The sequence below is a fragment of the Lissotriton helveticus genome, chromosome 1_1 (genome assembly GCF_964261635.1).
Source record: "Lissotriton helveticus chromosome 1_1, aLisHel1.1, whole genome shotgun sequence".
Lineage (NCBI taxonomy): Eukaryota > Metazoa > Chordata > Amphibia > Caudata > Salamandridae > Lissotriton > Lissotriton helveticus.
In genome coordinates, this window is record NC_136057.1 from 1096833939 (window position 1) to 1096861787 (window position 27849).

Consider the following 27849-nt stretch of genomic DNA (forward strand, 5'->3'; position numbering starts at 1 on the left):
CATCCGGAAATCTGAGTCGGATTCCATTCCGACCAAGCCCATCAGAATGGCTCGGTTGGAAAGGATCCGGCCAGCACATTCCGATGCGGTCGGAAGGGCTCCAAACATGGTTCGGAGCCCTTCCGATTGGAATCGGCCCCAAAGTTTGGAAAATCTCTCAACAGGAAGCTGCGGAGAGATTGCATGAAATTGACCGAGTTAACCTAGAAAAGGCTTTGGCTGTGGTTGACAATGGTATGACCACACTAACATACAGGATTTATTCACTGGGCAACATTGTGTCTTCTGCAATAGATATATTCGACTGGATCTGTTCATCCTACAACATGTGCACTAACAGTTACGATCCATTCTAATATTATGCTGGATGCTACAATCATTGCGCTCTAGTTTCGTGCCCTGGCGATAAGTTAACAGTACATCTTTATTCTCTACATATAATCTAACAAAAAGGCAGAAGACAATTGTACAAAGATGATGCAGAATATACAATGCTGCAAATTGAAATATTGGACCAATTACTTTTACCGTGGCAGAGTCACCATCCACAGAATGGTTATTTCATGGCCATATAACTTGACCAGTGACAACATTTCAATTTCAATATTGCCTAGAATACCACCAGGTAAGCAAGTATGAAGCAATAGGAAAGGACTACATCCATGAATCTTAGGAATTACTGTTTGGAGTTAGATGCAAGAATGGGGACACTGAAATATTTCTCAGCACTACATACTGCGATACTTCGTTAAGTGGGTCTCTAATTTGTCAGGATATTATGCTTCACAGGCTAGTAATGGTTCAGTTGCAAACTTATCCTGTCATTTAAAAGGGTCCCCAGCTGCTGAGGTTAATCCAGTGTTCAAGCTGCTCTTGAATGTTTGTTACTTGATGCTGAATCATCAAGGTTGTTGTGGGATGCTTCCAAGCATCACATATCTTGTCACTGTAAGTTCCAGGGTTACTGGTTGTATGTAAGTATTATTTCCACCGATCCACAAAGTCAGGGAGGCATGTTTCCTTTTTTAAGGTTTGGCTCTCTGAGCCGACTGAAAGCCATGTTTTTACAGAAGTATGTGCCCTTAACCTCAGCCTGAGAGACTTGATCTTCAGGTTGAAAGGTCTTCAGCTGAGATACAGGCACTAGTATGAACTAATTGCCCTTTCCATTTCGGAGAAATGGTACAGCATATATTTAGCATGTCTGATACGAAGGGTATTGTACATCTATTTAAGACCATAGGTTCTGGGCTGTTGGGCACCTTTCAGACAGTTTTTGGAGTGATTTCAGCTTTCATGCACTCCGTATTAGGCAGCATTTTTGGAGGGCTTCCGCTAATCTGCTACTGGTAGTAGGTATCCTGATCCTCGGGTTCGGAAGCTCAGTGAATTTTGGTTCCTATCATTCCGTCAGTCTTGATTCACTGTGTTTTGCCTATTCTTCACTGCTTATTCAGTGGACAAGCATGCATGTCGGACTGCTCTCTAACACTTCCATTGGTTGCGCCTCCGGATGTGGATGTACTGTAGACACGTTAAAGGCCCACGTAGTGCAATGTCCTCAGCATATTCCCATGTTGATGTTGGGTTTCTTAGAGCGACCACAGGATGCTTCAGCTCCTGTTGGATTGGACACCTGCTCTACTGCAGGCACACAGGCTTTAGATGTTTCAAATACTTCCCCAGCATCAGCTGTGGGAACAGTAGAGGATCACCTTTGCTCTATTGACTTGAGCATTGAGGTGTTACAAGGACCCTCATCTGCAAAGGCAAGCAGCAGTGATGTTGAATCTCCCACACAGAACACATAAAAATGTGTCTCTAAGTGTGCTGAGAACAATTCTGCCTCTTTCCCAAAACAACAGAAATTGAAATTTTACAACAATTTGTTTTTTTTTGTCTCTCTCTCATGCTCTTAGTGAGCACCATGGCTTCCAGGTGTAGTCAGTTACTCAAACTTTATATGATCTATTTTTAAGGACTGAAGGAGCTTTTTACATATTTAAAGGACTTATATTTTTTGTAATTTTTTTTGCAGTTTTATAAATATTTACATTTTTTGTACTTTTAGATATGTTTATACTGCAATGTTTTTATCATTGATTATAAGGGCATTCCTTGTTTTATATATAGTGAAATGAGGAGTGGGTGTTATGATTCCCAATGTACCCCAATATAGGCATGGTAGTCTCCTAACCTTTCACCTGCGTTTACCCTGCCATTGCACTACATAACGGTTTTGGTGCTGACCTTTTACCTAGTTAGGTGCTGCATAAATGTTGTGTGATTTTCTCTGAAAACTAGCCTCATTTATTATGCATGAGGTTCATCACTATCGTCATCCTTGGCCGAAATGACAAAGCAAGGTAGAAGCCCTGACGACACCTATGGAATATATAAGCACCACATCTTTGCTGAGACAGGCAGAGGAGAAAGACCTCCATGCTGACACACTGAAACGAGACACTGAGGTACCTGAATGCAGATACTCCAGCATGCAGGGGTCGAACATCCCTTACGAGGTGTCCATCTCGAGATGGGGTCCTTCATTCTCTCACATCAGGTAATGGGGTTGTTTTCTCCCTAGGGGAATTCTTGACTATTTATTTATTTATTTATTTATTTATATAGCGCAAACATGACCCTAGAGGGTATCAGAACTCTTTATATTACAACGTATGGAAACATTAGATGATTGGGGGTAATATTTATATATTCAGTAAACAACATTCAATATATAAAGAGGTAGACAGTAGTATATTAGATAACATAAGTTGCTAACAGTGACATATGGTTTAGCATTTTAGGGAATGAATTTGTTCATTAGAAGCGTTTTCACTTCTTTTTTGAAGCAAGAGGAGGACTATACACCTACATACATACTAGTCACATCTAGGTATATCTAGTTAGGGTTAGAATTGAAGGAGTACGTATTATTACTGGCAAGTATTTATATGTCTGCATATATTCATTTGTTTTTGCATTATGGTAGATTTCTACCATCGATTTACTCTGTTGGTGCTTATAACCGTATTTATCTGTTTCTGTCTTATGGTTAATGCAGGACACGTATTTTACACTAGAATGACTCTGGTTCAGTAAATGCTTATTGAAAATGTCCTGTGTATCTCTTTGAGACAAAGTGAGCAGGAATGATTGAACGAAAAGTGCTGTACTGTTTTCATGATCCCTGATGGCACAGGGTTGTCATGTTCGATAGTTGCCAGAAACTATTTGCTCCTTGGTAATAGGGGTTCATAGTGGCACTGTGAGCTAGTTGGTCTGTAGGTGCACATTTGGGGGGACATCTGGAATCAGCCTGGACACCAATCCCACAGTTTATGTTGTCTAAACACGCATATTCTATATAGATTTATAGGAACTACATGACAGTAGGAGATTTGAATTCACCAAGTGATCTAAGAAGTGACACCAGATGTTACCCATCTCAGCTTTCCTTACACACCATTGTTGGTGAATAAACCATGGAACACATACTGTAGGTAAATTGCCTACTGGTTCCCTGCTAACATCACCACATTATTTAGTACTGCTTGACAGCAAGAGTGGTAGAGAAAGGCAAAATGAAGCTGAAACATAGTAGGGTAGCGGTGTAGAGATACCGAAAGAAACATTGAATTGTAAAGGTAATGCCTCCATTTTGGTTGTATGATAGAGGCAAGCATGGCTAAAACACACATGGCTCTACCTTGCAGCCAAAAACAAAAATGTGTCTCAACCATGCATTCCTTTAACAATCATGCCTTTACCACACAATATCGTGGTATAGGCATGAATGGTAAGGGGGTATGTGTGGCTTAGGTGACCACTACCATGAACCCCCTCCTCTGCCCGACCACCCCCCACACCCCCATGATGTCCCTAAAACCCTGCCTCTTTACAAACACTACCCCTGTCTCCAAAACTACCCTGTCGACCCATTCTACTCCCCTGCCATTAGGCCTAAATCCCTGCCCTTTTACTTACACACCGCAACCCACAGCCCTAGCACAGTCCCTTAAACTACATCAACCCCTTCCACTGCCCTGAGACCTACCCCAACCCATCCACGCCTAAAAACTTCCCCAACTACCCATTCTTCTCCTCCTGCCGTAAGGCCTAAAACCCTTTCCCTTTACATACACTACCCTGACCCCACCTCCCACACACTGTCCCTAAAACTACTCTAACACATTCCACTGCCCTGAAACCTACCCGACCCCTCCAATACAAAAACTACCCATTTCTCTCCCCCTGTGCTAAGGCCTAAAACCCTGCCCCTTTACATGCACTACCCTGGTCCACCCGCCAGCACCCTGTGTTGCCTAAAAATACCTTACCCCCAACCCTGAAAACTACCCCCCCAGCCCCACTTACCTCTCCGCGTGTCTTCCTGCCCTGTTCCTACTTCTGCCTTCAACACAGCAGCAGCAGCCAGCAGATAGACCGCGCACTGCCTTAACCAAGCATATGTGTGGTTAAGGCATTTTATAGAATACAATCACAGTGATTTAAAACAGAAAAATATATGTTACATTGCAACATATTAAAATATATTCTTAATTTCTTGTTAAGTTAATATTGCATTTTTAAATAATTGTAACGAAACAGCATAAATATCATTGGATATTCTACAATGTGAATTAGCATCTCTCACGTTTTTTATGGTAGCTCCATTAAAAAGCTTTTTTTCACAAAATAATATCTCTAGTGGAAAAAATTATGATCTGTCTTCTCCCCTGCTGTGCCTCACTGTCTTAACGATTTGTTACTCAGATAACCTTTCAGATTTCTTTCAAAGCTACCAAAGGCTGTAGATTTAGACTTAGGGCCACCTTGGTCATACAGATGTGCTTATTAAATTCTCTCAAATATTACTGAAAGGTATGTCACAAAACCAACAGGCCCACATAAGGGCAAAGGGTTTTAAGTCTTAACTACATACAGCAAGTCAGCTTTAGACAAAAGCGCCCTGGATGTTTCAGATATCAACTATTTCTGAAGCTGCAGACAGGATATGTTAGGCATAGTCTATGTCTTCTTGATTTTAAAGTTTCCTTTAAAAGAGCTCCTGGTCCCAAAAGCCACCACTTTGTAAAAAGCCTTTAGAAATAAGTGATAAAAATATCATGCAGTATGCACACTAAAGTGGGGGTTCAAGAAGTTTGTATATGTGCGAGGCAGAGTGCTAGTCTTTCTAAATTTGCTGGATAAGTCAGGAGGTATGTTAGAATGTGGATTGGCTAGTTTCCTAGGGGGCTTAAAAATTTGAGAAAGTTGTAAAATTCCATGTCACCCAGAGAAAATCTCACGGCTGAGAGAAGGGTAGGGGATTTTATTGTGAACCCAAATATTTCATATAGTTGATGACATTTACTGCTTAGTGTTCCCAGTTAATCGTCTTTTGTAGAAGATTAATTTATTTATAGTGCCAAATTGAAGCTCGAGTGGAACTGCACAAAAGGGGATTTTCCAGTACCATCTGGCACGGATCGAGGGTGGCGGGCGGGCGTGAGGGGCGAAGGAGGGGGAGGGGATTATTATTATTTTTTTTTACTTACCTTACCACCGCGTCTCTCTGTTGTCTCTCCTTGGAACAGGAAGCAAACAGCCAGGCTCCCCTAACCAATCACAACACTGCAATGCAGCGTTGTGTTTCGTCTGGTGTGTGCATGGTCTCCATCCAGGCTCTAATACAGCCTGCATGGAAGACAAACAGTCATTGCACATTTAAGAGGGTGCTACCATTCCTCCCCTGTGAGCAGAGTAGCCCCGCCCGCCCCATCATGCAAAGCAGCTACAGAGAGACAAAATAGGATGATAATAACATTGCCTTATTATCATTTTATTTTTCCTTTCTTGCACTGCTTCAAAGCAGTGGGGTGGCGCTCCTCCGCATTAGCGGAGGAGCCACCACTGTCATTTTCAACTAAATACTAGCACTAACCTTCGATGCTTCCAACAGAGCATTTGTTTACTAGGTCAGTTGTCTTAGATGCAATGAAGTATGCATGCCGTTAAAATCTTTTTTTTATTTGGTTATTGTTGGACCCGGGCCTTTTTGGCTGGTTCATCCCTGAAAATTTTTTGCTTTTAATGGTGACCTGTTGATGGTGATTTTTGGTCTTTGCACACTTTTGACACTGTGGCGCAGTGTAAAGTGCGTGCGCACTCTGAGTGTATGTGGTGAGATAGGCCGCCCTCCAATAGGAATGCATGGGGAATGTATGTGTCTCTGGTAGTTCCGGATGCGTGGGGTGTGCAGGCTCGAGTCTGGTATGTGCGGACTCGTGTGATTGAATGCTGCGCAATGATGCGTGCAGCGTGTTTGTGTCTAATATGGAAGTGCCATTTCTAGAAGTGTGCCTGTCTGTGCAGTGAATGTGCTGGCGTGTGATTGGCTGGAGCTGGCTGGGGTGCCAGGCTCCATGAGTCATGATGGGTCTGCCCGGTGGTGAGTGTTGACATTAGCATGTGTGATGTGAGGGAGTGGTGCACCTGGGACCTGACTAGGGCTGGGCTTTCCCCACACAATGCTGGCTCCGCCCCCTGTGGTGCGACTGATGACCCTAGCCTGCCTGGTGAATGGAAAGGGTGGCTGGGGAAAAAAAAGTACTCCAAAACCAGCTGCGACTGGTTTCTCCCCCACCCTGTACCCTGAGACAAAGGATTTTAATGTATAAAAAGGGGCTGTTCTCTTCCAGGATCCTTTTGCTGAGGGGGGCTGCTGCTGCGGGCGCCAGGAGGACCGCCACTGGTGACTGCCTCCCTGCCAGGAGGCCCAGTGATCTGGCTCTGGGCCCAGCCTTGCCCCCCCCGCCTGCCTCAAGAACTTTGATGGAGCTCTACCTTGCTGATAGCGCCTGGGAGCGCTTTATTTTACTTATAGCGCTGGGGAGCGCTTGATTCGGCCCCTAAGCACTTGGTAGTGCTTTATTTCTCCCCTAAGCACCTGGGAGCGCTTTATTTGTCTTACCAGCGCTTGGGAGTGCTTTACTGGCTCAGCCGGAGCCCACCTGGCGATTGCCCCGTTTATTTGCCGATTTTGCACCCCTGGCAGGTGCCCACCCAGCCAGGGACCTGGTGCCGTTGTTTTGGCCCCAAGCGAGTGCCCACCTCGCTTCATATTTAAATTACTGAGGAAGCCTACCCCTTGTGAGTCTCCCTGCATCACCGCCGCAGCCCAGGACAGCCGAAAATCGGCGCCCGGCCCGTGACCAGGAAGTCAGGCAGGCCGGGGGCGGGACTACGGGACAACCGGAAGTCTCCGTCCTTCCCCCGGGGCTCCCAGGAGGCGGGAGAGCCCCGGAGTGCTGCAGGGAGCGAGGCTCGCGTGTGCGAAGTAGAGGCGGCTGCAGGTGCAGGTGGGGCTCCAGTGTCAGAGGAGAGCCCCGCGCTGCCTGAAGTAGAGACCAGACGCAGCTCCGGGGAAGAAGCAGAGCCGCCTCCGCACAGGGAAGCCGGTGAGTGCGAGGACAGCTTAGAGAGAGGGGGGACATCGGGGCACATTGCCGGTGCTCGCCCCCCCTCCAGTGTGTAGAGCCTGTTGAGGCTCAGGGGGCAGTTGGTTATTTTCGAGTCCCTCAGTGAGGGACTCCAACCGCGCAGGTGATTTTGTGTTTAGAGCCTGCGAGGCTCAGGGGGCACATTCGTATTTCAGAGCCCTGAGAGGCTCAAGGCAGCAGTTGTTTATTTTGAGCCACCAGGCTCACGGCATTGCGAGAGTTTTGAGTCCCCCGAGTGGGATTCCACTGATTGCGAGGCCCCATTGTAGGAGAGCCCACGAGGGGCTCGAGGTGCCATATTTGGTTCACGAGCCCTGAGAGGCTCCTAAGTGCCGCATGTATCTCGAGCCCTGGGAGGCTCCACCATCACGGGGCATATTTGTTTACTGGCTCCCTGCTACAGTTGCCCAGCACTTAGTGGGCAGCTGCTACGTTTAGGCCCCCCTGACACTGGGACACAGGGCGTCCTAGCCCCAGAGAGGCTAGTTGGCTGAGGGACAGTCACAGGTGGTGACTTATGTGAGTTATGCGCAATTGGTCTTTCCTGCACCTCTGAATGTTTTTGTGCGTCATGTGCCTTGTTCCTACACCTATGAATGTGTTGTTTATGCATCATGTGTTTTCCTTCCCTACACCTCTGAATGTTTATGCATTATGTGTAATGTTCCTATTCTTATACCCCTAAATGTATTGTGATACTTAGGTGGTTGTTTTTCTCCCTGTACAGGTGTTGCTAGTGAGGTCCTGGTTTCCTGCTTGACATTTTCCTAAGGTGGTTAGGGTTGCGTAGGTGGTACTTACCGGTTACCAGTGGTTACTGGTTGTGTGCTTTATGTTCTATTTTGTGCTAAAGTGATTATTATTCTATGTACCAAGTGCATATTCCTGACAGTGGTCCATGTGGCCCTGTCTTGTACATATCCCCTGTAATTTCTGCCCGTGCCTGTTGGCACATTGTCATGTATATGTTTATTATCTAATGTTGGTGGTATAATATAAAGACTATTTTTTATATATACCCTTGTGTGGAGTTTCCTTTGTGGAGGGCCTTGGGTGTTGTTGCTGGGTGCGCGCGCAAACGCTTTACACATCGCCTCTGAGATAAGCCTGACTGCTCGTGTCAAGCTACCAAGGGGGTGAGCAGAGGTTATCTTGGCGGGTAACTTCCTTGCCCTGACTAGAGTGGTGGTTTTTGCCTTGCTTTGGCGCAAGCCTCAGCCAGTCAGAAATTCCCATTTCTAACAGTTATTCATAGCAATGAACATAACAATGAAGAGAACGGTAAGACATCATATTAATCAAAGATTGATAGGACAATGGAAACTAAAGGGCTGGACATATGGTAGCCTCACTTGAAGTGCTCAGCTACTTTATCTTCATGTAATTATTCATTTGAGGAAAAACCAGAATTAAATATTATTGCACATCTCAATTATCATAGTCAAGGTCTCAATTTATGTATTAGGCAGGGTTTAACATCAGGGGGTCCTACCTTAGAAGTGCAAAGGTGATATAGCCTGTATGGCGAGACTCTAAAGTTGAATTTTAGACAGTCTACAGTAAGGACCCCCCAATGACGTCATTGATTTGGAGCTAGCAGTTCAGTTTATAGATTGTACATTCAAAAATATTCATCTGAGCATTCTTTTATTATTGGGGTAGTGTGAATCAGCAATACCTTTAAATCGAGCTATACTACCGAGAATGTTGAGTCCAGCGACAGATTTTTATGATTGTTAATCCCTCCACATCTAGCGTATGATGGAGTTGAGCCGTTTCCATAGAAGGAATTAGGAGAAAGTCACAAGGGTTAGAGAATTAGTTTCAGAGTTGGGTCCAGAAGCCTTGAATTGGTGGCCAGTTCTATAAAATATGTGAGATATCCTTGTCTTAATCATTTAATTCCAGTAATTTGACGTTTGAATCCAGTTTGCTTTGAACCGTTTATATGGCAACCAATGCAAATCATAGAGAACATTAACCCCTTTGCTGTGGGGGTTAATTTACCGCTGTGCTGGGGGGAGGGGGGCGCGCACGGCGCCCGCATGCTCATGAGGAGCTGAGCTCGTCATGAGACACGGCGATCCTGTGCTCATGACGAGCTCAGCTGCATTACCGGTGCATTACAGGTGCATTACCTGCCGTGGAACGCTCAGCACAGCAGGGGAATTATCCCCGCATGCGAGCGTTCCACGGCTCATGACGAGCTGAGCTCGTCATGAGCACCGGAGCGCCGTGGCTCATGACGAGCTCAGCTCATCATGAGCATGGAAGAGGTTAACCCCTTCACTGCGGCGCTATTCCACCGCAGTGCTAAGGGGGCGGGGCGGAAGAGCGGTGGGCGCATGCTGGTGACGGAACCGCTCCGTCACCAGCGTCGGTTGCGCTGTGCTTATGACGGAGCGGTTCCGTCATGGCCCGCCCCGTTCAATAGAACGCTCAGCGCAGGCGCGGAATCCGCGCCACGCAGGCGTGCCGAGCGGGCCATGACGGAACCGCTCCGTCATCAGCACAGCGCGACCGCGGCTGATGACGGTGCGGTTCCGTCATCAGCAGGGGAGGGGTTAAAAGAGCAGAATGTCAATATGCTACATTCATGCCTTTTTCATGAGTTCCAAGAAGACCATTCCTCATCGGTGTAAGAATTTTTCGGTCTGGGTTCAGGGTTGCGATATTTCTGTACGTATTGGGCTGTGGGTTTAAAATGACTCCTCAATCAGAATGTTGCAAAGACCAGTGACAAGCTTTTTAGCTATTCCAATTCCCTACGTAGGAAGGATAGTAGAGTTCAAAATGGATGACATCTGATAATGTGCAACAGCTACAAGGGGGTGTTTAACTTTTAGTAAGGTAAAAATTCCGAGAGCGACAAGAAGTATTTTTCACAGAGAGCAGTAAAAGATTCGACAGCTCCATTGGAAAGGATATTTCTCACCGCCTTTATTCCTATGTACATCCATATTGGCCAGTAACCAATGGAATGCATGCATATGGCGGGCCATTTTGGTGGTATGAATCATCATGGGTAAGGCTTCACTCTGAGAAGGTGAGGCGATAGACATTAACTCAAGTATTGTGGAATCTTATGATGCAGTGATAAGAAGTGTGTCATCTGCATAGAGCAATATTTTGAGAGACCTAGCTGAATTGTCTGTTGAAAGTTGCCCAATAATATTCAGTTGGAAAGCCATCTACCCCAAGTGCTTTATTTGTGGGCATTAGTTGTATTACTTAATTTATTTTGTCATCTCAAATATCATCTTGGCATCCAGTTCTTTTTTCAAATTTGGTGATAGATATAGTAGTGGGATGTTGGCCAAGAATGAGCGCTCAGTGTAGTCATCCTTTGGAGCTTCTGAAGTGTAAAATGTGGAATAATTGGTCCAAAGTTCTTGGTGATATCTTTCAGGCAAGTGGGCAAAAGAGCATGGGCATCATGTACTGCCAGAATTGTTGACTGATATTCTTTTTGTTTCAGCTGAAGCGGATGGAGGTTCCAGATTTTTTTCTGTGTTTTAGTAAGGGTAGAATCCTCGAAAGGGTAAGCAAGCACTTAAGTTCATATTTCTTTTGGGCTAAGAGTCATAAGTGTGTATCTGAGGCATCATTTCTGTATAGATTGTACATTCAAGATATATCGAGATATTGCTCCTTTCAGCTTGGTGATCCATTCCTGATGCTGCTTTTGGATTGCAGAGCATTAGGTAGTAGTCTTTCTGGATTCAATACCATGTGTACAATATAAAGCATGTATTCTCAATCTAAAGGGTGGGTATTTACAAAGATTGGCTAAAGAGAGATCTGATATTAAAACTGTTAAAATGTCCCTGTCAGCTTCCTTGTGGAAATCATGTCTGCCCGACCGATCTTATATTGGATATGGGGCTAGATTCCAGTCCCCGCCAATCAACGTCTGGATGAAACCATGCCTGAGGGACCAGATTGAGCAAGTTCTGGTTGTAAATATTAAGAGATATAGTGTTTAATTATGATATAGATGTGTGTTTCATAAAGGACGTAAGCTATATCACGCAGTGCTTCTCTGTGCTTCAAATCAATGTATAGAAAACAGAGGAAAACTATGAGCACTAAACTATGCTATCTTTAGAAGGGTGAGAGTTCCTTAAGAAGTCTATGGGCCATGCCACATTTATATACAGTGAAAGTATGAGATGTAAGGGTGCTCTGTAGATTACCAAACACCATGGTAAAGAATAATCGAGGAGCAGTTTTCTGCGAATTGGATTTGTTGCGGTTAGATACCTGCTGAAGGAGTTTGTCTTAGATATTGAGGAGAGTTCTGGATTTATTTCTGCCTCCTGGTGAGGTATCTGTTTGCAACTGATCCTTGTGATAAGGCTTGTTTCATTTGGCAGAAGACTATTGTTAGTCACGGAGGGATCTTTTGTAGAGTGAAGAAGAGTTCTTTTGGGCGCAGGTCCTTAGTTACAAGAAATAAGATTCAACTTCATTCAAGGTGGACCAATGGGATCCAGGAAGGGTTCCAACTCTTTCAGATTTGGAAATATTCATGATCTGCCATCAATCGAGATTATTTAAAGTAGACAGGCTGTACTTAAAACTTATAGTTTTTTTAGGAAAAAACGTCCAAATACTCTTTGCGTATTCCAATGTGTTTATTGTGATTATCAAGATTTGGGCCTGATGTAAGAGATATATCAAATACATGTTTCACCCTTATGGCTGGCACACCTGGGGCTTTCTCAGGGCAATAATCTAAACAGTCAAATCTGTCTTAAATACAGATAACGTAATTCTGCATTGAAGTCCTACCCCTCCATGCTGTCTCTATGATCAAAGAGCATTTGTTGTTTTTTTTCCCCTAAAAAACAGTAAAAGTCGTAGGTGCAGCCTGTCTACTTCAAATGTTTCGTGGATTATTTGGTGGAATTTAGGGGCACATTAACCTGATAGGCTGTCCAACCTTGGATCAATATTAGAGGGTGCCTCATGTACCTATAAAAACCCTGAGCTACACCCCTATTTACAATGAAACTGTATCACTCATGAGTACAATTTTTGCTGGGTTGAAACGGCTGTATTTGATGCTTCTATGTTTCAATTCTAGGTAAAGGATATGACATTTTTTCCAGAGCACAATAGTTTCATTGGGGAAATCGGTGACTACGAATATCCAGTAACCTTGGTACATGTGTGGACCATTTCGTCCAACTGTTTGGAGGATGAGCCGTGCCTGCTGGTTTACAACCCCTTGTTGTAAATAAAGGTGATGGAGGAGGCACATGATAATGGGACGCAAAGATTTTATGTTCAAATTTATTCAAGATCGAAGTCTCTGCACACGCTGGAATTCCAGTGGTTGAGTGCAGATAGTCTCCAACAGATGGGGTATAAAAGACATTAAGAAGCCCATCAGGTCATCCCTCTCCTCAGTTTTCAGAAAGTCATTAAAGCAGATATTATCTCTTTGAATTCTCTTCTTCAAATCAGTGAAATACATCTGCAGGTGCCAGATGTCTGTGTCCCAGTCTGGTATTTCCTCAACCTTGGACTCTAGAGTCTCAGCTCATTGAGTTATTGAGTTGAACTTTAAAAAGTGACTATTCCAGATGCTTTGACTTCAATTCCTGTATTGTCTCTCTTGACGAGGACTGGATATCTTGTAGTTCAGCCATAAAAGTGTCCAAGAAGGCTGATGAGACACCTTTCCCTTCGACATGGATGTGCAAGTTGAACAGCTGAATATTATATGCAGTCCCAGATGGTTAAAAGGCACAGTTCATGCAATAGTGGTTTATATAAGAATCAGTGAGAAAAGGAAAGACGGAGGCCTGGGCAGGTGCAGTTCTCCTTGTGTGCTACTGGATAGCAGTTTTTCAATTGCAAATAACTGTGCCACTAGTACAATCTGATGAGGAACAGTTTGTGTACTCCCTGCCCAAGCCAAGATGCCTGGTGATCTCTTCAAAGGGCAGATAGACCTGGAGCAGGCTTCTGTAGAGTGTTGGCCACCCTGAGAGAAGCATGAAAATGAGCAGGTCCTTTCTCCTAATGAGGTAGGTCTCACTGTGGTGGTGATGATGACCTCAAGGCTGTGATGTTATTGGGAGAAGGAACTAAAGGGCAGCTTGCAGTCTCAGAGCCTCAAAGCAGCAGCAACACTGGTGCCTCATAAGCTGTATCAATGGGCGCCTCTCCCTTCACTCACGGCATTACAAATAGATCCCCCCTCCCTCTGACTGCAAGCCACATGCTGCTTCTCTAGACAATGGATGTGTTGAAATCCCACCTCCATCTTCTGTATGCCCCGACTCCTTCTTAGTCCATGGACATCACCATCTTCCTCAACTTAGATAATGGACACCGTTATATTCCCTGTTTTATGCAGAATCATTGTCATGTCTGCTTTTTAATACAGAGAACTGTAATTTTATCAAGTTCTTTGATTAATGACCTAGGTACATCATCTAGGGCAACATTCGTCTGGGTTACATTTCTCCCTCCCCATCATGCAATGGTTAACTAAGAACATATACAGACATCAAATTAAAATAATGTAGACTGAATTGACGTCATTTGACCTTAAGTGTTCATTAGGAAATATATAGGATGCATACCTTGATGCACATAATCTATGTCATACATTCCTAAACTTATGTCAGAAATTCCAATTTCTGATAAGATTTAGGATATAAAGAGTGCCTGCCACTTGACCACTTATCAGCAGAGGTCCTTCACCCTTATCACCTGTGACTCTGCTTCCAGTGCACTTTACAATCCAGGGATGCTACATCTTGCCTGCAGCCCGAAACTGATAAAGCCAAATCCCGGAGGAAGACCGACTGACTGCTATCACATTGGGTGTTTGCCCTTCATGGGAAACACTGTCTCATGCCTCCACTGATAAAGGAAGCCTTTATTGTCAACAAGGTATGCAGTGCGTCTCTTCTCCCTAAGAAACTCTAGACTGCAAATTGCTCAGCCTTTGGTGCTTTCATAATATGAATGAATGAATGAGTTTGGTTTTATATAGCGCACTTCTACCCTAAGGTCTCGTAGTGCTTAGACCGGGTGAGCAGAGACAATATAGTGTTCAGAAGTAGGCATTATGGTGTAAAGTTCTAGATTACATTTTAAATTACATTTTAACAATACTAGAAATGTTTATTTTAGTCTTGTTTATTTATAGCTTGTCTCGTTGCTGTTTTTATTATATTCCATGTAGTTCTTTTAAATGTACTAAGAAAAAGATTGTCCCTGTAGTAAGAAATAATTTTAATGTAAAGTGTTAATTCTTCTTAGTACAGTGTGTGAGACTGTGAACAACAAAATAAGGTCTGTTGCTCTTCCCACAGTGCCCCTGAACCCTTCATGAGATGGTTAGTAACCCAAAACCAATACTTCCATGTCAATTACACAATGAAGTGTTTTGTGGAGCTACAATAACCTGTCTTTCACATTTATCGCTGGTGTATTGAACGAAGTTTACTCGTGTCATCTGTGAGTGGGAAGGCATCCCTTGTAGAGTTATGCCAATGTTGTAACTTACGCAACAATGAGAGCACTAGGTTGCTAACCATGGGACTGGCGGAGTGCATTTCTTGATACCTTATACTGTTCAATAGTGAGAATCACCAGTCCCCAGAGTCCCCAGAGTCAAGTGTAGCCCTGGCATGTGTTTGAAGGTTTCCATAACAGAAAAACACAGGTAATACAGCATGTCTAAAGTCAGAGCTCACCAAACGGTGGCCATGTCATTTCCTGGAAAGACTCCACACCCTCATATCTGATATATCTTGGTGAAGCATCAATGGACCACTCCAGAAACAGTCTATACCAAGGGAACTAAGGAACAACCACCAAAACTGGGATTTCATCCCCTCCCCTTCCCGTACTGTCACCTATATATATATTTGTGTTGACATGCTCAATTTCATCATCATCTGTAAACCATTTAAAATTACTATGGCAAATTCCAGACACCAAATACTTTTTTACCATGTATTTTCGAATGATTGTTTATTATATATCACCTTTTCAGTAATCAATCTCTGCTGTCCAATGGCAGTTCTATTCTGTAGGTCAATAATGCCATCATAAAATATATTAGTATGGCAACCAGTGCAGGTGAGAAGCTTAATGATTTTTGCAAATTGTGTTTGCAATCTAACTTGTAAAGATTAAAGCTCAAACAGAATAGGAGTCATCACACAACCAACTCTGCTTTAAACCAGTCTTAGTGTAAATTATTTGCATGATCTGGCCTCCTCCTCCCGAGCATCATTAGAACTGATGACTGTATGCAGGTTTATCAGCAGAGCAAGATTCCCCTGGTATAATGGTACTCTGGTCCATTCGAATTCCACAGTGAGCTACCAAATAGTATTATTTTCTTCAATATCTCAATCTTTGAGCCGCACATACTAAGAACCTTAATTTTCTGAGTTTGCTAGTCCCACTTCTTAAAATTAGCAGGTGTGAACTATTTGCCAAAACAGGGGATACATTTCCGTTTTTTTTTTAGTTTTTTTTAAATAGTAGTTCCAAAATGGAGGCTCAAACATTATCCCTTAGTAAGTTGTTGGGAAAAGTAATCACCCCAAAGTGGGATTTGATCAACTACAATTTAGAGTTAGAAGCTTGCCACGTAAAAACTTGACACTGAAACCCAAATGCTCAGTTCTTTTTTTATTTGCATCCAACTTTAGCTCACGCAAAACAGCAACACAGTCCTCAGCTCTAGGCCCAGATTTACTAAGGCTTTTGGGCCGTTGCAAAGCAACTCAAGGTGGCACATGCTATTTATCATCTAGCTCATAAAACTGTTTTGTGTGGGAAATGTGTGTTTTTCTCGATGCAAACAGCACTTTGCGATGCTTTGAGTCGCTTTGCATCAATGAGGTGTTACTAGGACGGAACAGTGCTAACTCCCACATGTTTTGAGGTAAAAAAAAAACTATTTGTTAAGATAGTTATAGTGGGCTTCGATTAAAAAATATATGCCTAATTGAAGCAGATGCATAGAAGGGGAAATGTGTTAATTTCGCAAACGTGTAGAAAATGTCAAAGTTTGTCTACGCATCTGAAGTTGTACTGTAAAGGTATGCTACCTGTACAAATCCTATCCTAGACAGTGTACACTCATATCTGCATCATGGTGCATGGCTGTGCATTAAACAAGGCAACCTTGATTGAGCACCAGTGCTGGGGTTGTCTCCAGTAGTAGGTAACACTCTGTGCTGAGTTTTCCGACATACTTTTAGAGGAACATACAGCGGAACAAGAAGCATATTAAATGGAAGAATTCTGATTAATTCTGAGATTCGAGGCAAATAGACTGTTTGAGATCGGACTTACCAACATCCTTTTTGGGTTTGAAATTCTGCTGCTCACTGGGCCGGCACGTCCATTAGTATCCAACCAGGACCCCTGTCTTTCCTCTATATAGGAGCTGGTCAGGCCCTCGTTGAAGGCCCCAATGATTATTGAACTGTGGCTGCATTATAATGTTGCTCCCCTGTCCTGATGAAGACCCCATTCTGAGGGATAATTGGCCCTTCCACTATCCTGGGGGTCGATACGTCATCGCTCCCTATTACAACAACCTGCACTGACATACTGATCCACGTTTAAAAGATATTTAAAAATGTACTGCATCTGTACTTGGTGGATTTTTTACATGTATAAAATAATTTCAGAGAGGTTGTACATGTATCTAATTTTAAATATTGAACACATTGTCACCTCAATTTTCTACCTTGCCTTATCGATCCACGAGCACTCTACTCAACACTTACCTTTATTCACTTTGGAGCAACTGCACTATATTGATGATTGTATATATCATGTAATCAGTCCTGAAGTTTATTTACTATAGAATTTATGTATTCATTGTGATAACTAATCTATATTAATATAATCAGTGAATTACTTCATTTTAGGGTGCGTGTGTGTCACTTCTTGGGTACTTTATGTTCAATTCTTTGTTTTATTATAAGAATAATTCCCGTTGGGACCATTTTGTTTTGTAACTGTTATCCCCAGGCCCTATGGTTTACTGGGTTCCCCCATTGTTATGTAAAGGAGTTTTCCACTTGAGCAACCTAGTGCAGCAAATTTAGATGCTGTGCTATTTTACATGAAAAATGTGTAAATTCCGGCTGTACTCCCTTCGCCTAGTGCAAAATCATTTGTGATACTTTTGCATAAAAGCACGAAGAAGTGTTTAGAGGATTTTCTCACAATAAGTGATATGCTCTGTCACGTTCATCAATCTTGTCAACGAGTTCATAATTAAAACTATGACTGTTTATGCAGACTTTCAAATACCATAATATTCATACTCAGTCTGGTAAGATGCCTGGACGATGGATCCGTTAATATGATTTGATGGCCATCCAAGTCTGAAATACATGGTAGCAACTTGCTTGAAAATGTATTCCTGAGGGAGAAAGAAAGAAATACAATTTTAAAATTGGATGTCACAGTGACTTCTGGGAAAGTTTCAATTCAGATGGCAACTCAATTAAATGGCATTGTGCCATAGCAAAAAACATTTGCAAGCCCAATAAGTCTCGCCAATGAGAGCTACTGGCATTGGCATTGATTTTTAGCCTTGCTGTACAGCAGCGTGGCAGAAAACAATTGTTTAAACACGGCATGTCATGGTCAGTGCTAATGCTCTTTTTCCATTTACAAAAAAACAAACAAAAGGGAGTGGGCTGGGCATGAGACAAAACAGAGGAAGGGAATTAGACAAGGGCATAATGAGGGAAAGGACATGCAAGAGACAAGAGAGCAGTAAACAGATAATACATTTTCTGGGACTGCAACCTGACTACGGAAGGCGGGCGGGAGAGGCTGTTCAAGTACATGGACAATTAAGAACCAGGATGGGGGGGGGGAAGCAAGCTCACAAAAGAACCCCTCGGCAGGTGCTGTGCGGCACACTGACAACAGAGGACAGGTGGGAGGTGCTGGGGGAGCAAACTGACAATGGAGGGAGGGCATAAGGGGTTTGGTCAGAGAGCTGGCGAAGGAGTGCCGGTGGAGGGGTGAATCACACAGACAATGGAGGGTGGGAGGGGCTGGGGAAGCAAGTTGACAGCAGAGGGCAGGAGGGAGGAGGGAAGCAAACCAAAAACAGAGGACTGGTGGAATAGGGAATTCGAGTTGACAACAGTGGGTGGCAGGGGGACAAGAAAGTTGACCACAGCAGGTGGGTTGGGGGAAGCAAGCTGACAACAGAGGCCAGACAGGAAGTGCTGGGACAGTACACAGAGAATAGAAGGCTGAGGGAGGGACAGGGGGAGCAAGCTGTAAACAGGAAGGCAGGCAGGAGGAGATGGGGCATCAAGCTGGCAACATAGCACAAGCAGGAGGTTACAAGAGGGGATTGGGAAACATACAGACAATGGACGATAGTTGGTAGGGGCTGGGGAAACAGACAATGAAGAGCAGGTGGGAAGGGCTGGGGAAACACAAGGACAAAGAAGGGTGGGTGGGGAGGAAACAAGAACAGCAACTGAGGGAAGGTGAGAAACATGAACACAGGGAGGGTTAGTATATGAGGGAGACAGACACACGCACTTGAAAGAGGGCCAATGGAAGAACACAAGTAAAGCATGCATGTTCCAGGGCAGGGACTAATAGAAGAAAAAGAAGGAAAGCCTACAGAAGCTGGCGAATAGGAAGTAAGCAAGTAAGAGTGACAATGCAGCCAAGGGAAGCAATGGATGAGCTCTAAATCCACTTTAAGTTAACAATATCTTTCAACAACAAGACCTAAAAATTGAGTTTTCCATAAAAAGGTGAACCTCACACCCACCCTTTATTACTTCAACTTTCAAAGACCTTTAAAAAAAGTATGTTTTACCATAGAGCACTGACAAACAATTGTTTTCTAATACATGTTATTTTCTTCAGGGTGGGCCGCCATTACAGTGAAAAGGGTCAGTAAATTGGACGTACACAGCCGATTATAGGAGGGTATGGGCTGGCAATCTTCAGGATAGGTTATCCAAGCCTGAAAGCAACTCTGAGGGAGTGGCAAACAATCATTAAACGCACATGATATCCTGCTTTAAAGAAATAATGCTCATGACTACATCATGCCAGACCCTCAAGGTTTGGAATAATTTTTAAGAGATTTTCTTCAGACTCATTACCCTGTTAGCCAATCAGTTGAAAAAGTAGACCTTGAAATGAATAGTGTGATTGTGCTGCAACAAAAGAGCGGTACAAAAGGGGGTGGTGATGTACGGAGCATCGGAAGCAATCAAACACTCACACCCAGTCAAAAGATCTAGGTTTAATCCATCACCGTTCTTTAGCCCACTCTGCCACCCCAGTTCAGACATGGCCATATGCAAATCAGTCTGACCCTGTGCCTCATGGGAACAGTTCAGCCTGAACTGCCAAGCCATGCTTTCCCTGGACTGGAAACAAGCTTCCTAGGACCGGTTTCTGGCATTCCAGCCGTCTTCAGCCAGGCTTGCTTGAATCCAGTGGCAAAGTGAGCAAGAGACTCACGTCTGAGCATACATGCCAAACCTATGGCGAACAAAGCGGTACAAAAGAGGGTACTTTAAGGGACTGCTTTTCCTGCCTTAGAAGACTGCATTTCAATAAGTGTTTTATGAAATCTTGTTAGGCCCACGCGGTATGAGATCAGTTGTGAGCTTTAACAGACAGACTTATCTGTAAGAAGTATATGTGCAGTTTCAAAAGAAAAGTTCAATAAATGCAATCCTAAAACACTTTCTTTGGTTGATTACCTGTGACAAAAACGAATGGGTACCTTCTCCCTCAAAAAAGAGATGGTGCGGTCCTTCTGTCTCAATCAGTATTGGATGTATCTATTTTGAAGCATTAGATCACAATACAATGGCAAAAATCATTCATAAAATTGCAGGTGCAGCTAATCCTACTCTATGAATATTTTATTGTGAAACCATGTAACATTACCTGTAGAGAAAACACTTGGTTAGTACAAATTCCAGGCCACAACCTTTAGTCGAGAAGTTATTTGCAGCACAATTAGGTGTAAATATTTAATGAACAGCATTGCCGGCGAGAGGCAATGTGTCAGCTATGCTTTAGATTTATTTTTCTTGAAATATAATAGGTTCGGATTGTGGTGCCTTACTTGATGTGTATGAATAATGCATACGTGATATCACACAGACCAATAGATATCTTGAGAAACGAGCTTGTAAGGCATGATATCACGAGCGTGCTGGCTGCAAACTAGAGTACACGACCCTTGGCCGACATGTTCATATTTTTAGTTATGTTGAAAACATTACGCTCAGGAAACTGACAAGAAACTGCATGGAATTGTCTGTTTGGCTCCTGTGTACTCTTTTTCTGTACATGCACAAGGGCACTGGTGAAATCATTTTGTTGTCTCAGTACTACAGACTAAATAACGACCATGCCGCACATCAGACTAATGTCTATATCACAGGGTGATATAGATCAAAGGAGAGAGGTTCACGAAATCTGATTCATGCCCGAATTTCAGGACAAGCACTAAAGATGTAACTCAGTTATATTCACATTAATATGTATTGCGTTGTATTTTCTATTGAAATTCTGAAAAAAAAACTTTTCCCCGTCCTATCTTGGCCACTTCTGGTTTACATCCTCGTTTTCCCTGGAATGTAGACGAAATCATAATAAAAATAGTCGTATGTTTCTCACCTAACACATTTGTGCCTAAACCAATTTACAAGTTAGGTTCTTGCAATTATTATGACAGCTGGCTTGTAACTGACGAGCCCAAATGCGTAGTCATGGGGTTTGCTGCCACAAAATGGCTATTTGCTGTGCACCAGACACAATTTGTGACTCACAAAAGCACTTACGATCCGCACAATGAAATTTTAGACCCACCTTGAATCGCAATTAGGAAGCGGCATGAAAGGTGAGCCTCCACCTAAAAGGGATTCTGAATGGTAAGTAACAATGGGCTGTGCCCGTAATGCGCGCACAAGCCATTGAAAAGATGCAGCCTCCTCAAAGGAGGAGGTAAGTGATTCACTAAGGGGAAGCTGTCCTCATTCGGCAATCTTGGGGGGAGCAGGCAGTGGTCCAGAAGCCACTGCTTGCTCCTACATGTATCCCCAAACAGAAAAGTGTATTTTCTTTAGCTGGCTGCTCTTTATTCTGACACTCGTTGGTTGTTACATCGCTCCTATGTCATGTATCTGATGATTATTTGCTATGCTCCTACTGTAAAGCGCTCCGATACCCTTGGGTCTGGACAGCGCTATAGAAAACTTCTTAAATAAATAAAATTTAAAAAAATCTTACCAGCTTCACTGTAAAAGATGATTGTGAATAACAAATACATACAGCCCTTTAAGCAAGCACTTCTCACATTTCTTCCTAACACAAGCAAGCCTAGTGGGCATCTATGATCACTATCTGGACTCAACTGCAGTAAATTCAAGGTATGACTTTCCCCAGCATAGAAAAAAAGACAACTACTCAGAGGGTGACTAGAGTGATTGGGGAGATAAGGACAGATGAACAATAATCAACAAATATTATTAAACTATCAAGCTAAAAGTGCTTTAACACCCAACGCCAGAGAGATATTTCCCAAGTCCACAGCCCCTGTCACACTCTATTGTTTGTTTGTAGACCACTTTTGGACAGTCACTCAAAATGTCATACTGGTCCACTTTCTAGGCGAAGGAAATCTGCTGTTGCTGAGTCCACCTGGGAAAAAAAGGCTTTCCTTCCCTCCATGCTCCACTTTCGGTTGCACTGGGTTGCCCACTGATGTCTGAGAGCTCTTGATCACCAACTCTTTTTTGATGTTCAGCAACTCTGTTTTCCTCCTACCATCACCTCAATTAAGTGGATCAGGTTGCCACCACTGTCTCTTTTCTACATGCATCACAGAGCTTCAGTGGTGACAGGCCAGCTGAAGAATGTTGATTCACTGGATTAATTGCGGTCTCTGAGCCAAGAACTTCAGCCTCTGTGTTCTCCGTATCTGTTCCCCTCTTAGCTAAATTGAAGGAAAACTTGAATAGGAGCTCTATTTGAGTGCAGCCATCTTGATGTCTGACTGGACCTGCCTCCTAAACTAAATGTTTTTAAAGGTTGCACTGGTTTCATGAAGGAGCAATGTCTGCTTTCTGTTTGGGAAGGTAAACACAAGGATTGTGTTCCACTGATACTTGCAGGCCGCCATCCATGTGTCTGTAATCTTTACAGGAGCTCATAAATAGTAACTTGCTTAATAAATATTTATTAGGTTGTTTTGCACCCCTTGCAGCTGTAGAGTTTACAAAGTGACTAATTAGTACAAAGCTTGCATCACAACATTAGAGCACGTATTGAAAAGTCATTAAGAAATGTCATACTGTTTTTTGTGACCAATCATTTCGTACATTAGGCCTTTAGCTCGTACATAGTAACACTGAGTTTCCCTTCATGGGTTAATCTGTAGGCAAGAAATCATGCTTGATACCAATATTCATATTTGAATTTGCAGTAGCGCTCCATAAGAAAAAGCAGTGTTGGTGTCATTCAGCCTACCAAGTTAAACTCTTGCACGGTGAAGTCAATAATGCATTATTTGGCAAGAGCATTTAACATATTTTCCCCTACTTGGTAGCTTGATTTTAAGAATAAAGACATGTACTTAAAAAAATCTTATTATGATGGTGGCCCTAGGGAGCGCATGAAGGTGGTATACTAACTATGGAGCTGTACTCATCTAACTCTGTTAACCAATGAAGTTAAAAACAAGTCCAATGATGAAGACGATAAATCTACATATGTAGTGTTAGGATGTAGCGATTCAGTGGACCCTCAAGTCTGAGCTAAGGAGAATAACAACACCGCCAACCACTAGAGAAGGATACTATATGGCATGCATGAGAGATAAAGGCAACCAATGGATGGAAGATTGCAATACAATATAATAAAAAACAAATATTGTAGCTTTAATGAAAAAAGTATGGACAATAGTGAAAAAATCTGTATGGCCAATCAGTTCTCTGGCAATTAAAGTATGGCATATAGATGTCGGAAACAATGAAAATAACTCTGAAGCGAAGAAGCTGGAGACAACTTGCCATGTAATGTGCCTTTCCAGCACAATTTTGGAACATCAAACGGCATAAACAAGGTTAAAAGAATGAAATCTCTGGTGCAATTAGCCAATAATGGCAACAGTGACCCTATCGTCTGGGGCCTCGCCATACAATACGTGGGTGCCCCGGTGCCCACACAGGGTACCCACCATGCTTAACTTTGGAGGCCGCAGGGAAGTCCCATTGCCCCCACAGCCCCAGCCAGCTCCCTGCATGCTGTAGGAGCCAGCAGGTTTTGCACATCCCCCTCGCAGAGAGCAGCTATTTATTCTGCTCCCTCCTGGCATGAGCAATATTTTGTCCTGTTTCCCTCCCCCCATCAGTAAGGATAGGGAAATACCACAAGTTAGCTACCAACCGCAAGAGCATCTTTGAAGCTCCTGCAGATGTTGTGTTTGCTACCATGAGGCTGGATTTAAAAAAAAAATGCATAATGTTACTTTAACATTTGTTTTTTTCAGTGAATTTTTAGTTTTTTTTTTATGTGGGTGCACAGCCCTCCTTTTTAAAAAAGATTTCAGCCCTGCCGGTGGGCTCCCTGGAGCCTGTGATGGCTCGGGAGAGGGACCGCAAGACACCTCCACTTACTAAATGCAGCCCTGTATGTGGTTTCTCCAGGGCCTATAATGGCTCAGTAGGGGAAGCTGCATGTCTCCCTCTCAATATTTTATGATTTGGACCCAGGGGATACTGTCCCCGGGGCCGATGTCATCTCCCCAGATTAATGTATGGAGCCACTGGGGCCAAATGTGGCTCGGGTAGGGGCTGCATGCCCCTCTCCTTAATTACACAATGTGGGTGACCCTGGCCGCCATTTTTGTTTCTTATACCATGGGAGTCCTGCGGGATCATGGCAGAAACTGCTGATTTTATGTTAATTTTGGACCCAGGGGAGGCCCCTCTAGGTCCTCCCATGGGAAATAGGGGGGCAGGGTACCCCATCCTGTCCCTTATATCGTTTTTCTACATGTTCAGGACAGAGTACTAAGTCCCCAAGTCCTGGAATGGCTGCCACCAACATTTTTCTGATAATACTGGCAGCCAATTAGAGCAGTCGCTCCCTCAGGAGTCTGACTTCCACAGGAGAGAATTGGCTGAAGGAAAATAAAGCTCACTGGGCCAATCATACTCTCCATTTTAAAATTGGTGCTTCTGAGAGAGTCTTTGAGCCTCTCAAGGACCTAACCATCCAGATACCTATATTGTTTTTAACTTCAATTTCTCAAAAACTATTGATTGGAAGTACACCAAACCACAAAAAGCACAATGTGCATATGAAGATCTAGCTTCCTGCCAAATCTGATGTAATTCCATTGAACAGTTTAAATAAATCTATGAAAAATGCATGTGTCTTTTGCCTTTGGGACCCCCCTTTAATTTTGCCCCTACTTGACGGATAACCCTGAAACTTTTCATGCACAATGTATTTCAAAAGTAGCACCTCGTTTTGAAAAGTTTCAAGGAGATTTGTCAAATGGGGCCAAAGTTATTAGCAACACAAAAAAGGCTTTTCCCTTGGAAGAGCTGACCTAACTATTCCTACCGTATATACAAATATGTACATATATATATACACCTTCTTGGACATGGTCCTTATAATTGAGCCCTTAAAATAATAGAGGTACGGCTTCATAGTTATCTTGGAGAAATGATTTAAAGATTGTATAGCTGCAATCTTTCACTTCACACTGACATGATCTGTGGCGGGTGGTTAAAGGGAGGCTGGTGCTACAGTTCTTAGTCCTTGTGAATGCCCTGCAGTACACACTGTGGTATACTGCAGATGTTTATGTGTGTTGCCATTTTTGCACTTTGATAGGATAATTAGCTGGCAGTTGTTGCTCTACAGAGATTGCATAATGGAGCCTGGAAAAATCGACCTGGCAATAGTACTCAACACGATGGAGTAATGAAAGTCAGATTGGCAATAGTAGCTCTACATGATAAAGCATTGGGGTTTGTATTGTGCTGGAGTGCTTTATATACTAGGGAGTTTAAAATAGCAGCGTTCATGGATGATCACAATAAACCTATATGCTGAAGTGTTACGATGTGGTGATCCTGTGGAGCCAATTTTAAAGGAATGTACAACGGAAAAAAGTGTCATTTTTGAGTTAATGGACAATTAATGGAGATACTCTCAAGTTTGAGCTGAGGATAACTACAAGGTTGTCCACCACTTGGTAAGGGGAAAATAGAATGAAAACCATTCTGTATGTAATTGGGTTACTGATTGAAGGGGTGTAACCTTTCTCAAGCAGCAACCACAATTCCTCTCAAGGTGAAGTCACAAGAAAATCCTAGATTAACCCATGCCCAACCCTCTGGTAGGTTGGTGTAGAGCAGTCAGGCTTAACTTAAAAGTAATGTGTAAAGTAGTTGTGCAACACCCGAACCAATAGCACTGTGAAAACACAACACAAATGTAGCCGTCAACAAAGTTACAAAACAGAGGCATTTTTAATATATAAAACAGGACCAAAGCAACAAAAATCCAATTAGTAGAATTAGAGAAATTGGATTTGAAGTTTTTTAGCAAAAATAGTGCCAAGAGGCGTGAAGAGCCAACTGTGGATATCTGGTCGCACCAAACTGGGAAAAAGTCACTAGCTCAGGCCCATTGAGATGGAGCAAAGGCCGGCTAAAGGGACTCAGTTAGGCCCATTGAACAATAGTACCTAAAATCCAGGTTTGCTGAGCATTTAGTTGATCTGTGCCAAAGATGCATTGCTCAGCCGAGGCGACGCATCGTTTCCAAGCTGCAGTGAGGCTGCGGTGTGAGGGCCTGTTGCTTTGGCATTGAAGATCCTGTTGACGGGGCTTACGATAAGAAGTTCAGCACCAGGGATGCAGCATGAAGACAAAGCATTGTCTCAGTTTCAAAGAGTCCTGCATTTTCTCGAAGCTGCTGTCGATGAGGGATGCGAGGGCCTGCACCAAAGATGCATCATACAGGAGTGTTTCTGAAAGTAATACAGGCTGCAGCGATGTGGGCCTTGGTGACGGGTCCAATCCATGCCACAGTGGAGGTGTGCCAGTACTGATCGGGGTTTGCCCCACAGCAGAGGTGATGCGTCTGTTCTGCTGGATCAGTAATACCAAAATTCCCACTTGGAAATGTATTGTATTACCAACAGACCATTCAGTCACTCTACAAAACATTCTTCATATGGCAGTCAAGTCTGCAGGAGATCATACAGTCAAACTAGTACCACAACAACATGGAAACCTTTGAAAATGTAATAGAATATTTCATGAACACCATACATTAGTTTTTGTAATAATAAAAAACAGTTCATTCAAGTGATCCAGAGGTACAGATCACTATAATGTTGGTTAAAACATTGTCATACAATGAGATATTAAAATAAGGTGCAGAACAAATCATATATACAACCAGGCTTTCTCCTGCCTGGCTTCCGGTGCAGTTGCGCACAATTGGCTGCTCAGAATGACCCCACCTTTGATCAGGCACTTGCCTGGCTTCCGGCCCGTGACTCGGCAGACCGGCCTCCGGAGCGAAGTCTCCTTTTCAGACAGACACTCCCCAGGCTCGAGCAGCGCTGCATGCGCTCGCTCTCAGGCTTCCTTCCGGTTTCCTGCCACAGTCAGGCTACCCTGCCTGAATTCTGTTTTCGTCGATCTCATCGGCGGCTTCACTCGGAGGCAACACAACACGGGGTAGGCTCCCACTTTACTCTTTGACTATCACAATGAGGGATAGGCTCCCACTTCTGTTAGAGGCACCAAAAATGTGGGGTAGGCTCCCGCTTTAGCACAATGCGGGGTAGGGGAATCCCCACACCGGGATTCCCTCTGGATGTTTCGGCAGCCCTGCTCTGCAAGGCACCTACACTCCTCTCATCCTGGAGCTTGTAGATGGCCAAAGCTGGGCAAAGAAAACCACAGTCAGGTCAGCACACAGGTCAGCCAGTCCATCCCCAGTGGCAGTTCCTCATGGCAGGCTGGCAGCCTGCCGGCCGCAAGTAAGCACCCACACAGCACCCAAGAACAGCACACACAAACATGGGGTCACAGCCCCAATATTTATATTACATTTTCCCTTTATTCTGCCCTGGCACAGGGCTTTGGGAACCAGTCTCAACTGGTTCTGGAGGTACTGGAGCACTTTGTTTATAGAGCTTCTACTCCCCTATGTCAGGTGGGGGCTCGCTTATCAGACACACCACAGGGGGGGGGCGGAGCAAGTATTCACCCATGCAGGCACAGACCTATTCAGGGTCAGG

At 43.6% G+C, this 27849-nt stretch overlaps 1 protein-coding gene across 1 annotated transcript in view; it reads right to left on the minus strand.

Moving 5' to 3' along the window:
- The window catches only part of TRHDE (thyrotropin releasing hormone degrading enzyme), a 2026389-nt gene that overhangs the window by 330432 nt on the left and 1668108 nt on the right, over positions 1-27849 (minus strand). The window contains exon 14 of the mRNA XM_078678167.1: positions 17831-17928. Coding sequence (XP_078534293.1) covers positions 17831-17928 — 98 coding nt within the window. The remainder of the gene's footprint in view (positions 1-17830; positions 17929-27849) is intronic.